This window comes from Rhea americana, unplaced genomic scaffold, assembly GCF_003343005.1.
Source record: "Rhea americana isolate MKP2758 unplaced genomic scaffold, rheAme1 scaffold_39, whole genome shotgun sequence".
NCBI classification, from domain to species: Eukaryota; Metazoa; Chordata; class Aves; order Rheiformes; family Rheidae; genus Rhea; species Rhea americana.
The window spans coordinates 80,377-96,479 of NW_028186523.1; the positions used below are offsets into that span (position 1 = coordinate 80,377).

General features: G+C 34.5%; 1 protein-coding gene across 1 annotated transcript in view; it reads left to right on the forward strand.

Moving 5' to 3' along the window:
- Window positions 1-16,103, forward strand: part of PDE7A (phosphodiesterase 7A) — a 36,744-nt gene that overhangs the window by 15,915 nt on the left and 4,726 nt on the right. Inside the window, exons 5-9 of the mRNA XM_085313522.1 lie at window positions 7,068-7,219; window positions 8,581-8,644; window positions 10,998-11,093; window positions 14,028-14,128; window positions 15,679-15,810. Coding sequence (XP_085169648.1) covers window positions 7,068-7,219; window positions 8,581-8,644; window positions 10,998-11,093; window positions 14,028-14,128; window positions 15,679-15,810 — 545 coding nt within the window. The remainder of the gene's footprint in view (window positions 1-7,067; window positions 7,220-8,580; window positions 8,645-10,997; window positions 11,094-14,027; window positions 14,129-15,678; window positions 15,811-16,103) is intronic.

A 16,103-nucleotide genomic window follows, 5' to 3' on the forward strand; every position in this document is an offset into this window, starting at 1 on the left:
CTCTGTCCCTTCACCCTGCTCAGCAGGGTCACCTACAGCATGTTAGACAGGGTTGCATCCAGGCGGGCCTTGAGTATCTCCAGAGAAGGAGACTCCACAACTCTGAGCAACCTGTTCCTTCTGTGCTCTGTCCGGATGAAGTAAAGAAGTTTTTCCTCATATTCAGGTGAAACTTGCTGTGTTTCAGTTTGTACTCTTTGCCTCTTGTCCTGTCACTTGGCATCACTGAAAAGAGTCCAGCCCCATACTCTTGACACCCTCCCTGAAGATATTTGTAGACATTGATAAGATCCCCTCTCAGTCTTCTCTTCTCTAAGCTAAACAGGCCCCGCTCTTGCAGCCTTTCCTCATAGGGCAGATGCTCCAGTTCCCTAATCATCTTTGTAGCCCTACATTGGACTCTCATAACCACATTCTAGCTTTTTCATTTCTTCTGAACCTCTCAACTGTGTTCTTCCTGAAAGTGGTTTATTTTTTATGGTTGATATCGTGTTGGCGTAAAATATGTGAGCATTTTTTTTTCATCTCTATTCATGGTTAGACTTTTCTACTGATAGTTGTACAGCCCTTTAAAGGATCTTCTACTTTGTCTGTCAACCATAGTTTGTTACCCTTCAGTTCTTCCAATTCTGGGGGGGTAGGGGATGAATGGTCAAAAGGGATTACTTGATGATTTTGTAATTCCATCATCATAGGACTGGAGAATTTCAGAACACCAAAGAACTGTATTTTCTTGGGAGATGTTATGGAAAAAAATCTAGTGATGGTCTGCAATTTTCCCCTTGCTTTGGGAAAGGAGTTGCTGAACCATTATGTATCATATGTGCTTGTCTGTTCTTTGAGAACATCCATATCTTGACTGAAAATGGAGAGACTTCGGGATAAACCATTTTTTGTGATAAAAATACATGTATTCTGATGTTATTTCTCTAAATATTTTGCTTCAGTTGTTTTTTAGTTCAGACTGTGCTCTGGTGAACTACAGATGTGCCTTGCCCAGTCAGTGGAGTCATGTCAAAGAAAGCACAAAACTAAAGGGTGGCTAGGGTTATGATTCATAAATTGGCAGGAAAAGAGCATATCTTATAAATACTATTTCCTAGTCTTATAATAATTGCAAAATGTTCTGCAGTTCAGTACAGGAGATTCATTTTTCCACTTGCTTAATTTTGTGTCCTTCCTCAGGAAATGTTTACAGAGAGATCTAGAGGAGTTAAAATTCAAATGAATTACAAAGATAGAGACCTTTAGATACTTTTTTTTCAGTGTTTTCTTTACATTTTTGATGATGTGTTATTTAAGGATTTTAGTAGCATAAAATGACATAGGAGAATTGGCACTTAATTCCTACTAAAGTAGTGTAATCCCTGCACATTGAATGATTTCTCTCAATTTAGCTGTGCTATAGGCAGAGGGATGGACCACAGGACTTCCAGATGTCTCTTCTGACCTAGATTATTCCACTCTTCTGTGGTTCTATAATTAGCTACTGTGATATCTCACTCTGTAAGATCCTTTAGGAAGGGAATTGTCTTTGGTGGTCGTGATTCCCAACAGTGGCCTTCAATCAGGGAAGATGTGTCCGTACCACCACAGTACCACTAGTAGTTAAGTGTTAACAACTAGTGTTAATTTTCATGAAACTTAACAATATTTTTTGGCTGATTCCAATCAGACAGAAGATACTTCAAAGTCCTATTTATTTCACCACTCTGTAATCCATGGTGTCATTTTCAGTGCTTATTATTAAAAAGGGTGTGTATGAATGTGTGTGTATAAATACATTTTTATGATACTTTGAAAATAGAGTCCGCCTTCATAATTTTTTATTCTAAGAAGAATTGGGGTTATAGCATCTTATATCCAGGCTCCAGATAGAGTGATTCTAAACAAGAGAGGAAGTATAATAGGGTAATTTAAACACTAGTAGTCTTTATTTATAACTTTCAAATCCTTACTGACCTTGTATTTTCCAAATAAAGCTTTAGGGCATTCAGTATTAGTATTCAGTCATATCTGAAACCACTTTAAAATGTAAATCACAAAAGCAAATAACTTCTAAAGAAGAGTTAAATAACAAGACTCTTTTTTAAATATGCATTTATTAATATAATATGTTTCATAATGGGTTTTTTTGGGGAATAGAGGTGAAATTAGAATGCTTATGGGTCCCTCTAGTGGTGTGAAATGGGAGAATAATACATTTCTTCATAAATATAAAATGATTTGTGTACTGGAAGGCCTTAGAAGTACAGTTCTAGTATTGAATATTTCTTTCAAATCTATGTATTTAAAAGTGATGTGAACTTTCTGATATTACTCCAAGTTTGGTGATAATATCTGCTATGTGAAAATGATAACAAAAAAACAGTTAAGCAAACATGTAGTTGGCTTATTATGGAAAGTTTGCAAGAAATTACTTCTATAAAGAGAAAAAAGATTCCCTCTTGTTCATTTTTCTTCCTGTTTTAGAAGAGAAGCAACTCCTCTGGTGGACCTGTGCGCATTAAACTTCAGTTCTCAGTTCAAATATACAATAATAAAGGCCCATCCTCTCAAATATTCTTCTGTTCCTTTTTCTGTTAATGGCAGTGATATCTAAGATCCTAGGCTAGCACTTTTTATTCATAATAGTAGTAAAGTCAAATAATTTCTATCATAGATAATTTCTTATTTATCTTTTTGATCTGTAACAGAGAAGAAATACAAGGTAAAGTTCTTATTCTGGATATCCATGTTTTGAGGAGGAACCCATCTGAGCCTGAGGGTCTTGCTGTGCATTAAAAGAAAGTTGAAATGTTTCACTAGGGTTTAAGATTTTTTTATAATACCCCCCCAACTTGTCATTCTTTCATTCATTATCATTCCTTACTATTCAAAAGATGAAAAAAAAACTGAAAATAATATTTTATGCTTTCATAGGCAATGATTTTGACTTTTCCCTAGGTTTTGTATTTTTATTTGAGCGTGAGAAAAGCAGATATTTAATATCCTTGTGCAGTGCAACAAAATTGCTTTCCTTTAGCTTTTCATGACATGCAATACACTTAATAAAAGACTGGAGGCGGGATAAAGAGATTAAAATAGAATTGAAATCTGTTGCCTTAAGACAATTTCAATTGCTTTATATCCTTAGTGTACGCATAACATTAATTAAAATACCTGAGATTTATAAACAGAACAATTCATTTTTCTTTATTTTAGAGAGAGACATTTTTTGTCTCATACTAGCATCTTATTTAAATAAAAATAAWTTGAAAGTTAAAAATACGTTGGATTCCAACTTTAAGTAGGGAGCAAAGRGTTAAGAAAGGAAGAAGTCCTAGTAGTGTTGCTACTGATGAGGCACAAAGATCTACAGTTTGTCTTCTGGTTCCTTGTGTCTCAGCCACTTCCAAATCTTGTAGCTTCCTTCTTAACATTTTCAACATCCGTTATTTGCTTTCATTTCAGTTCTTAAGGGTGTAAAATGTCATACGTATTTGTTTATTTTCTCTTTCTAGATTGTCCATAGAGTGCCCTTGACATTTGAGCATATAGTCAATATTACACACTATAAAGGTGTTTAGCATATTGAAAACTCCAAATAAAATGAAGGACATTGGGGGAAAGTATTTTTATGAAGCATATTTTTATTAGCAACTGTAAAGCAGTCTTTACCTTCATCTTGCCATTATAAATATGTAATTGAACCTTGTTTTTTATAAGGTCTCTGAAATTAGGAACAAGTTTCATGAATCATGATAGAGGAGGTTAGGTTGACAACTTCTTATTAATCATGTATTTAAAGGGAATAAGTTTACTGCTTGTGCCGGGAGGTAAATGACAAGTTTTCATTGCACACTCTGCCTCATTGAGTTTACCAGTCCTTCCCATGAACTTGGCTTTGCTGGTCTGCCAGAATTTGGTTTTGGTATCCTTTATGCTAATTTTCTCTCTGAGGAAAACCGTAGGCATGGACACTGTCAGTGTTTTGGCAGCCTACGAACCTCTTTCTCTGAAAGCTAGCTATTTTCTTTCTCAGCCTTCTTTTTAAATTAATTGCCTGTCAAACCTCCACATCTGACTCACCTATCTTGAGCTGTCTTTAGCAAATATTTATATGTTAAAGAGAATAATTTCCTTCAGGATTGGTGTAATCTGCCTGAATAAGGTGTTCTGCAATTGCAGGATCTGGCAGGGCTGTATGAACATCTCTTTTCTCATTTGGAAGTTATGCTAATCATTGCAGATCTACATGACAAAACAGTTTGGCCAAGCTGTTATTATTTACACTCAAACTTGGGATATACATGTGGAATAAGAAGCAATGGGCAGCATTGCTGGACAGCATTGCTGCCCAGAAAGCTGGAATGAAGTAGGCTTTGTTCTTGCTTGTTTGTATTACACCAGCTGCAACAGTACTTTTTTTAACATGGAGGAGGAAAAATAGGATTACTATGTAAGGGTAGTAGTTTCTGAACTACACAAATTAATGATTTATAGAATTAAAAAAAAAAATAAGATGAATGTCTCATAATTTTTTTTATGACATAAAGCAGGACTGTACTGCCCAGTGATCACACTTTCTTTGTTGTGGGCTTAGGTGACAAAATCTGTTGTTTTGCTTGTATTACCTCTAGTAAAGGTTTGTAAAAGACTGCTTATGATCAAGAAAAATTGTTTTTATGTCCAAAAGAGTGCTAATTTCTCCTACTAATGTGGTTTGTTTTGATGAGACTTAGAATCTGGATTTTGTATTTGAACTTGGGGACTTCTTAGGTGGGTATCTTCTATTATTTAATTTCAAGCCTTCAGTTCTGAAATTTAGATTTAAAGGGATTGGGTAGAAATTGGGGGGACAGGGCAGATTCTTAGCTGAAACCTTCCTTCTAATAGCAGGAGCAGGTATATTGCATTTCTTTTTTCTTCCTGTGTTCTGCGGGATTGTCTGTGTCTTAAACTGTAAACTACTGATAGCAAATTTGATTAGAAATGTGTAGAGTAACGCAGCATGACAGAACCTGTTTAGTTGCCTACTGGATGTGAGAATGTTGTTTTGTAAGCAAACTTTTATCATGTGGTCCACCTGTTTGCATAACTGTGATATATATGTATTGCTATCAGTCTCTTCAGAAGAAATGTCCTTGAYCTTAACTGCAATGACTTGGAAAAAAAATACAGTTGAAGTTGTCTATGTTACCACTTTGAAATGGTTGGGAACTTTGCTGTCTTGGTAAACAGCCTAATGTGTTTCAGGCACGTCTGAAAGATTATTCCAATTTTGGTAATATAAGTACTGTTAATGCAGACTGTTAATGAGGAATGTCACTGCATTTTATTTGATGTTGTATGTTACCATAGTTGATCTCAATTCTATTCAAAGATATTTTGTTAGTGTAGACAGGAACTAAATGTATTAATGAGAAGGTGTAAAGCAGTAAGTACATGGAAACTTTTGCCAGAGTAAGAAATTTTAATTGATAAAGTTTCATCTTAGGTAATGTGGAACCAAACTGCTCTTACGGGAAGTCACTGAAGTTCTTAATTCAGGTTGTTATTAAGCTATTTACTGAGTGGACAACTCTGGAATAACAGGTCCATTGAGCTTTTCTTGTGCTTGTCTTTGATACATTTGGAAGGGTCAGATCCAGGGCACTGGGCTAAGGCTTAGAGCTAGAAGGGCACCTTACGGGCTCTGTCCCTTGTTCTGCCTCTGTTGTCGGAGTTATGGCAAGTTTTAAAGGGTTAAAAACTTCATCCATTCCATTTTTTTTTCTTTCTTTCTTTCTTTTTTTTTTTTTTTTTTTTTTTTGATAAAGTGCAATTTAGTTTGTTTGGCAAAGAAGCTGCTTAATTGAAATTTTAAATTCTTTATGCTGTTTCTTTTTTTTAAAAAAAAAAATAATTACTTTTTTGGATTAAAAGTTCTATTTCCAACATACCAGAGCCTACTTGGGTAAAGTAATTGCTGGTATGTAAAAACTAGTTGGCTTTTTAGATTAAGTGGCTTAATAATTAAGGGCCATACCTTCAGATGTAAAATAACTGCTTCAAACACAGGTTTTAATTTTAAAAATCAGTCTATTTCATCTGTTTCTAATACCTCTTGTTCTCGGAAGGGTGAGAGCTTCGTATTTGTATTACAAAGCTGGGCTCATGCTGGTTTTGAGGGTATATATTTTTGGATAAAAGCATGGTTGCATCGATTTCCATGAATGTAGATAATGTCTTAACTCAGTCTTTATTAATGTGACACTATTTGGGCAGAATGAGGAAATATCCAGTTTATTAACTGTTCATTATATAAAATCGCTGCTGGGAGTATAACAAGTGAAACTAATATAATAAGCTAGTATCAGTCTCTTGAATGGAGAAACTGGTTAACTTATTAAGGGTGCACTAAAATATTTGGACTGTTCTTTGAGAACAGGCTAAAAGCTTTCTGTACCGATTTCACTGTACTGAGAAATGGAATTGTGTGTGCTGTGAAAGCAGATGCAGTGCTTGTTTTGCAGAGGGGAGCTTCCAAGGAAAACTATCTGCAAAATCCACAAAATCACTTGAAGGTTTTTAAACTTTGCTAGTGCTTTTTAAAAATCTGTATACAAGTTATTTGTGGATGCTGAAAACATTTTTGTAACTCCTGTATGTCCATTTGTTGATACTCTGTTGCTTGTGTATATATCTTATGTGATTAGCCAGGAACATGGATTGGACATGTGTACATGAGAGCATTTTTCCAAAAAAAACTTGTTTGCAATACTGTGTGTTATACAACTTCCATTATAATTCTGTCTTAGCAATAACAGTGTTCCCTAGAATTATATCTTTTAGTTATAATTTATGTATTTGTTTTTCTTCACAGGAAACTTAAGTAGAAAACTTTTGTTTATAAGCCATGGCTCAGTACATATTATTAAGAAAGATCCCTGTATTTGGTGCTGAAAGATTGGATTCACCAATATTGGTATTGGTAAAAATAAATAAATAAAAAGTTACAGTGCCTTTATTTTACCAAACTTCTTTGAACAGCTTTTTGAAATACTTCTATTCAGAAAGAATATTTATTTTCTTGTTTTTTCTAGCAAATTCTGAAATTGAGGTGTCTGTGTCTGCAAGAAACGTCAGAAGGTTGCTTAGTTTCCAGCGATACCTGAGATCTTCCCGTTTTTTCCGTGGTATCACTGTTTCAAATTCTTCAAACATTTTAGATGATGATTACAATGGACAAGCAAAGGTTGGTTACTTGATTTTTCTTTCCTAAAGTATGTATGTGTGTATATACATATGCATATGCATATATGTATACATATACACACAAACACACACACATATGTATATAACAAATATAAAAAACACATATATGAAATAAGCCTAATCTTAAAGTGATTTCTGACAAATTCCTTCCCTTCCCCTCAGGGTTATTGGGAAAATCTTTAGACTGTATGTGGCTACCATCTTCTAGAAAAGAAAAGCATGATAGCTGTAGTATACCTGTGCTACAGTGAAGTTTTTGATATAGCACCATACTGAGAAGATAGGCAGAATAAAAGAAYTGTTAGTTGACTAAGAGGCTAGCTAGGTACATGGAGACCGAGGATGGATAGTGCTGCAGTGAGATCAGCAGGGAATTGTTCACAGGTAACTATTCAAGATCCTGAAGACTGTTTCTTCACTCTAGTGAAACTATAAAGAGGGCAAGTATTTATTATAGAACATGCTGACAAGTATTTCTGATAGAGGTAGGGGAAGCAAAGATCGTCACTGTTAATCACTGGTGAGACCTAGAATATTGTTTGTGGTTCTTGTTCATCCAGCTTGCAGAAAGTTCATGTGGAGCAACTGCGAAGAAGTGCTAGTTGGACAAGGTGGAGAGTGAAAAGCCTGTTTCTCAAGAAGAAATTAAAAGCTTGTCTTATGTGTGTAGTAAAACATGTAGATTTATTGCTTTTGTATAAGCAAAACAAGAAAGAAAAATTAAGATAAAGGGCAACACATAAACTGGCCATTAATTAATTGAAAAGGTTAGAAAGTAAAAGATTTGGAACAGATGTGGAGCGTTGGGGCAGGGGTGCACTAGAAGACATCTTACTGGGTTTAGTGATCTATGCATTTGTTAAAGATTGATGATTATATGAAATGTCAGAGTGTGGGCCTCTGAGAGGTCTTTCTACTTTTTTTTTCTTTGCTAAGTTTGAACACAGTAGAGTTATTGTGTTATACTCTTTCCATTTTTCCTAACTTAAAAGAATTAAGTAAAATGTAATTGAAAATAATTGCAATTCAGTGTACAATTACTAAATCAGCATAATTGAAAAGAATTATATCTTTCTTCTTTTAAGAAATTGGCTAAATGATGAAGGGAAAATCTTCATTGAATAGTACTGTCAAGAGACTTCTCGCATTTCAGTTTGTAAAACTAATTTTTTATTTAAAAACCCTAAAATTTAAAACTAAATTGTAGCTTGAAAACTTTCAGACAAGCTTAATGATTATTTTAAGACTTGCATCTCTCTCTGAAATCTTTAATACTCCTCTGGGCCAAGGGAATATGTAAATATACTAAGAAAAAGGTTACAGCTTTTTGTTTTCTTTCAGTGTATGCTGGAGAAGGTTGGAAATTGGAATTTTGATATTTTTCTTTTCGATAGACTGACAAACGGTGAGTTTACTTTTGCTATTTCAGATGTGTTATATTTCTTTTAGCATAATGTAAGTTATCTCTTGCTCTTGTGTTGTGGTATGTGATTGCTTGCTTACTAAAAAGTATAAATTTCATCAGGTAGTATGTTTTGATTTAACAGTCTTTAAATTCTGGTTTGCGTGTCTATTCTGTTAAAATGCCATTGCTGTTGGTACTGATAATAGTCTTTAACTGTAGAACAGGCTCATCCTATTCTTTGTAGGTTGTTATTCTCTCTTTTTTTAAATTATAAGTAGTAATTTATGTAAGTTAACAAATAAATTTGCTCATTTAAGTCTTTTTTCTTTTTTTTAAATGATAGAATGCTGTTAATGTATCTGGCTGTGTCCAGAAAGTCACTTATACTGACCAGTTCTTTTTCGGGGAAGTATAATATTGGGTAGAATAGTTGTACTACAGCGCAATACAATGAAAAGGCAGAATAGTATAAATGCATTGTAATTCTGAAAATTTATAGAACGTCTAGAGATTCCGGAGCTGGGCAGACAGAAGGTGCTCTACGTGTAGCTTGCACTAAGTATAAGAAGGAAGACAAGATTATGATTATTTTTATGCACCTGTTAGACACAGTGGTAGGAACTACAGAAGGAGATGGTAAAAATAAGTTAAAGTATGATTACATTATGAATGGCAGATAGAAAATAGGAATAGAACAGAAATAGAAAACAGATCTGTAAACGTTCTGGAAAGTAGAAAGGCTGCTGTGGAAATCGTGTGAATTTTTATATTACAGTATGTGGCACTGGAAGCTGAGTTGTGACGAACGGAAGAGAGAGGCAGGGGGGTCAGCTGCCAAGGAGGCGTTGGAGAGCCGGCCCGGAGAGCTCTCGGAGCCCAAAAGCAGCCGCTGAGGGTTTCGATCAGTGGAACGGAGCTGGTAGCAGAGGTGCAGTTAGAGCGTTTAAAGTTAGCGGAAGGAAACAGAAATGTTCAGAAATGATAACATAGCCTCAGAGGATAGTTGTCTTCCCTGTTTTGGTGAAGGGATGCTCAGCTTAATCTAGTATAAAACTAATGTCCTCGCAGTTTGATTTGATGCAGCAAATGGTTGTATAAAATGAGGACAATAAAGATTTTTACAAGTAGAATGAAAAAAGGTAGGTAGGTAGGTAATTTAGGTAGGTAATTTATAATCTTTAGACTAGTTAAAACTGAATGAAGAAGGCTGTAGGGGCAAGCTAATGTGTGTAAGAATGGCTTATTTCAGATTGTTTATCATTTCAAAGTAAGCTGAAATCATCCTGTTTGTACAAAGCTTTCACTACCTATTTAGCATTAATTTTTCCARATATGTTTCAGTTACTGTCAGTACAGCTTTTCTTGTAGAAGCCTTTCTATACCATCATCTTTGCATCCTAACAGTCATCTTAGGAGGACATTTAAAACAGACAATTTTGTTCTTAAAATTTTTTAAGGGGAGAATGCTKCATATAGAACTGCGTGATGAGCTGCCCTGTATAAGCCTGTAAGAAAGAAGCTACTGACTAAATGTTTGAAGAATTGTTTATTTTAGTGCAAGGAAGTGGCATGCACATGCAAATACTTCAAGCCTGACAATAAGCTAAATGTGGCAGAAATTTTTTTATTTGTGTACCTCAGTTTCTGTCTGTGGTAGGTGCTTTCCATTCTGTTAAATGAAGACTGTCACAGTAAATGTACCAAAACTGAGTAATCTGTCACTACATGTTGTTTGCAGTGTATTTCATTTGCAAGCTATTTCTTCCTGCCTCTTGCAATGTCATAACAAGTAAAAATGTAAGTGGTTGTAATATTAAAGCTACCAGTAGGCAAAATATAGTGTAATCTTGTAACAGTACTAAATTCATAGAAAAATGTAATTTTTTTCCATCAATTTCCAGGTGAAATAAGGAATAGTGTAGCAAAATGCATGAAATGAGATGAAATTATGAGATAGCATATGTACAGTATACATTAACTGACAGTATTTGTTAGCTTTTTTCTTTACCTGATTATTTTTTTTCTTAAGCTGTATGTCTGTTCATAAAAATTATGATGTGATATACCAAAAAGCTGAATATTGTTTCTAACAGGTTTGCGTGTTGAAAACCGTGGCATTTTTAATTTTGAGTAACATTTTCCTCTTATTGGTCAGTGCACAATACAAATGATGACTAGAGGAGACAGTTAATGGAATTATGATATATGATAAAATTTAATATTTGTCATAAAATGGTGTAGAAAAGTTTGCTTGTATAACTTTTGTGGCAAATCTGTTTGAAATATCTTTTTTTTTTGACAAGTCACTTATTTCATGACTTCCAATGAATTAGTATTTTCATCTTATTTTTAGGAAACAGTCTAGTCAGCTTAACCTTCCATCTGTTTAATCTTCATGGACTAATTGAACACTTCCAGTTAGATACGATGAAACTTCGTAGATTTTTGGGTAAATACAGATTTTTATTATGGTGAATATTGCTGTTTATCCACATTTTAAGTTATTAACTTAAGTACTGGTTAGAGTTTAGCAACAAGGTTTGAAAAGTACTAATCCAGTCCAGTCTGTGCAGTGATTAAAGTGTATTGATTGGGACAAAATCTCTTAAGAGTTTCTATGAGTATAGAAATTCCATATTAAATCCAAAAAAGTATTAACAACTTTAGTAGTTTCTTAGCAGATACTGTATTATTTTTATATAAATCTAAATCATCAAGAATGTATGTGAATTCCTTCGCATGTCTTTTAGGGGGGAATGGATAGCCCTTTCTTTGTTTTGATTTTTCAATTCTGTTTTAATCTTCATTTTGGAAAGGTTAAAAATACATTTCCCTGACTATACTGATCATGTCATATTTAACTGTGCCAATATAATGCTGTATCTTCCTTGTTCAAACTCTTGTACAAATATTCATTATACTATAGGCATACTTTATAGTTGGAGGAAGAGACTATTTTTCTAGAATGCTTGGGCCTGTAGTAGTGAAATGCTTTTATGGAAAAAATTGTAAATACAATGTAGAATATTCAAACCAAGTGGTACTGTTGCTTGACAGCTGAAAGAAATATCTGTCTGCATCCAGATATCACAGACACCAATGGGATGCTTCCTTCATTCTGTTCTCCTGTGACTGTACCTTTTATTTCATTCTGTGGTGTGAGGGGCTAATTCTTAACAGAGCCAGGAGAAACAAGCTTTTTGTTCCTAGTAGCAGGCTTTCACAGTTGCAGAGAAAAAATATTTCTGTGATTATAAAGCCTGTTATTTAACAGAGGAGAAATGATGTTCAGAAGGCTTTTCTCCTCTTTCAAATGAAAGGACCCTTCTATGTTTTCACTATTGAGTTCTTTCTGCTTTAGAAACTTTATTGGTTTCTCTGACATGTGCTTCATGTTGTTCTAAAGTAGACTCAATTACTTCTAATTTCAAAAATGCAGAACAGTTGACTTGACTGATATATTGGAAGGTGAAAAAAGGTGGTTATAGAAATGCGATCTTAGGCTGCTCAGGTTGTAACTGAGTGTGTTTTGTTTTGTCTTCTTATCTCCTGGTTAATTGAGATTCAGCAAAAGAGAGGACTTGAGTTGAAAGACCAATTAGGAATAATTGGATTAGTTTGCTAATTATCACTCTAAGCAAGTATGGCTACTTAAAGCTGTAAGCCACTAAAATAAGATCAGACTTCAGTGGAAGATGGCAAAACCAATTGGAATTGGCCATCTTTCCCTTTTTGTCAGAGCCTTCTACTTAATAGCAGTACAAAAACATTTCTTAACTCTATCTCTACATATCTGTCCATTTAAGAAACCTSTCTTCCAAATGCAACTTCTCAGCATGAACTTAAATCATTCTTTTCTTTTGATACTTTTTATACCCTGGTCCAAAGTAATCTGAAGACCAAATACAGAAGACTAGGATAGCTCAAATGGTTCTTATAGCCACATGAAGTTCACTTCTAATTTGAGAACTTACTGGAATCTTTTCTTCTTCTTCTTCTTCTTTTTTTTTTTTTTTTTTTTTTTTCCCCGTAAGGGAGGAAATCTGGTTTTAGTCCTCAATGGGATTTCAACATTTTATTTTAATATATTTTTATATTCATAAAAAATTTACATATGTGCATATATATGTATGTATGCACACATACTTTTTAAAATGTATGTGTGTATGTATCAGTGTGTGCATACATATATATAAATATGTATGTGTGTCTTTGTGATTTTGAAGGTTACTTGGAAATCTCCTGTCTCTTCCTTCTGTATATTTCCAAGTTCTTTTTCCAGACTCAAACAGGAGAGAGAAAATATATAAGGTACCAGATTAGTGTAAACATAGGGTTTCATTAGTTAATATTTTGACTTTTCAGGAGCTCTGAATCTTCACAGATATCTTGGCAATAATGCTGTAACATTAGAGTCACAGGAATCAATTGCATGGAGGGTACTGGCTTGTAAACTGGATTGGAAAAGAAGTTGTGGGTATGTTTGACTGAGTGGGACTGATGAACTGTAATCAGTCAGGAAAGTGTTCTTTTAAGGTTTGCTCTGAAAAGCTAATGTGTTACATCAGGCAAAACTCTCCAATTTAGAATATATTTTGGTTGCTGTGCTTCAGATCTTTTTCCCCTCCTTCATTTTAAATATTATAGATCTTTTACCCTGTGCACTGCACTCTAGTTAATGTGGATACCCTTTAAGACATTTAACCTATAATACTGAAAGACAGTCAGGAGGATGGGGGATAAGGAGGAAAGGAAGGAACCATTTAAATAGAGAAGATATATCTAGAAGGGGTTAGATAGACCACCATCTAAAAGAAGTTCTTTTTTAAATTGCATATAGGCCTAAGTTTGCTTGAGTACAAGTATCAGAAGATGCCCAAACTGTGTAGAGGTGGCCTCCCCTGACCACTCTCCTGAAGGGGAAAGAAAAGCACTTCATATGACAGTAAAGCAGTGCCTACTTCCTCTGGCCCTGTCTATTTTCAAGGCAGCCAGCATGATATGAAGTCATCCTGATGTTCTGGTAAATAGTATCATCTTCATTTTGTATTCCAGGTTGCCTCAACATTCAGGCAGGCTAGATTATCAAAGGGAATCTTTCCTGGGAAGTTCTCAAAGTCGAAGTATCTCAAATTATGTGTTGATTTCAAGTTGTATAATTTTTCTCTGAGATGGTTTTACATAAAGTTGATTTCTTTTAAAAAACACTGTTTTTTCACATAAAAACCTTTTATACCAAGATGTCAAGTTTATCAACTTGACATTTTTATGTGTGCATAACTTGTGATATTGCATAATGTTTCTGTGCCTAAAAAGGACGTATAAAATGCACTTGAAAAAATGCTATTTTATTTAAATTCGAATATTTGTTATTTTCYTGCAGTTATGGTTCAAGAAGATTATCACAGTCAAAACCCTTATCATAATGCAGTTCATGCTGCTGATGTGACTCAGGCCATGCACTGTTATTTGAAAGAACCTAAGGTAAGGGAGCATTGACAGTTTTACATTGCATGTAAACATAGAAATATATGTATTTATTTTTATGTGTATACATATATGGTTTGTGTGTGCACATATATCTATCTATCCATATCTGTATCTATACACACACACACACACACACACACACACACACAGCCACCCACTTTTTACAAAAAAGGGATAAGAAAAACCGCAACTTGCAGAATACTGAAACAGAGGGAAAGACTGCCATGCTACTGAGGCTGTGATTTCACACTTGACAGGAAACTTTTTTCTTTCACCTGCTCTGTGCTAGTGATGTCTTTTTTGTTACTTTGTGGTGAACCAGACTAGGGAATTGATTAAGACTGCAGCTATTTAACATACCACTGTGCTCAAAGAAATTTCTGTGGAATTGCAGCCTAGGTCAGAGCTAGCAATAATAAATCTGTAATTCCTGCGTTTAGTTTTTTGGGGGTTTTCTCCAGAAGCTACTGTTTATCTTGCTTTTTCATCTTTGGTGTTAATGGATAGTATGCTTGTGCCAAAAGTACAATGTAGCAAAACATCAAGAGTTTTCTTTCTCCTTCCGTCCCTCTTTCCTTCCCTTCCTTCCTCCCATATGGTTTGGAAGCTCAGAGTATTTTTGATTAATATTCATGAAGAAAGTTTTGTAATACTTCAGACGTGATATAGACTGTATTTTTAGTAGCACGTACAGCTCAAATGGTTCTGTTACATTAAGTGCAGTACAAGCATGTGAGAGATGACTGGCAGCAAGTGTGACAAGGAGTTTAGTATAGGCTGATGYGCTTGCAGGCTATTGCATTTCACCGAGATGGGAACGTTGTGCAGGCAGGTCTGTCCTCTTTCAGTTTTAGCAATGAGGTCTAGCTTGTGTTGAGTTATAACTGTGCTGAGTTGTAGCTCAAAAACTTCTCAACCATAAGGTAGTAACAGGAAGAACAGCTAAGAATAGTGAAAATAAGTCCATGCAGTTGCATACGTAATTAATCAAAGTACACATTTCTTGAAAATATGAGCTGTTAATTTAGGCAGATTTTCCCTTCTTCAGTTCCTTTCCTAGTAGGCTTAGAAAGAAGATTGTGAATAAGAGTAGAAAGCAATTCTGAGCAGTTCTTGAGGTTTCTTCCTTTTAAAATGAAAGGTTTTTGTGTTGTTTAAACTACATTCATTGTATTTAAGGTAGAATCTTCACATACATAGAGAGACTTCAGTAAATGAGATGGATAGCTTATTTTAAGAATTCATTGTTTTGCGGACTCTTCCTATAAAGAGCATTTCATCACCAGCCAGAAACTAGCATCTTCTGTGACTGAATCTTCTCATTCTTACAGAATAATGCTTAAGCTAGTGTTGAAATGTTTGTAACTTTGGGGGAAATATTTAAGAGAGTCAGTGGAATATTAATCTTATGTCATTAAACTTTTCTCTGACTTTCTGTTGGCTTTTAATTAGTGAAAAAGAAAAACAAAACTAATACACCTGGGCACTTTTTCTAGGAGTATACTTATATTGCTAACAGAATTACTTTTATTATTATCTTACAGCTTTCCAAATCTTTAACTCCATGGGATATTCTGCTCAGTTTAATTGCAGCTGCCACACATGATTTGGATCATCCAGGCGTTAACCAACCTTTCCTAATTAAAACAAACCATTACTTAGCAACTTTATATAAGGTAAGGAGGAAATTAATTGCTTTGTTAGAACTAGGTCTGAGCCTGAGAACTATAGAAAAAGAATATAAATTGCAATATCCTTATCTAGTTGTAGGTTTGAAACCAGAGATTGTTTCCATGCTACTGGGATAGAATCTGTGCAGACTGATAAAGTATTCAAGATTTTTAAGTTTTAACACATCTTTTTTTCAGAAACTGTGTGGTACAGCTCTTAGTTTATAGCTATTCAGTTGCCTTTTTTTAAAAAAAAAAGAAAAAAAGCCATTGATTGATACCTGTACTACTATTTTCAT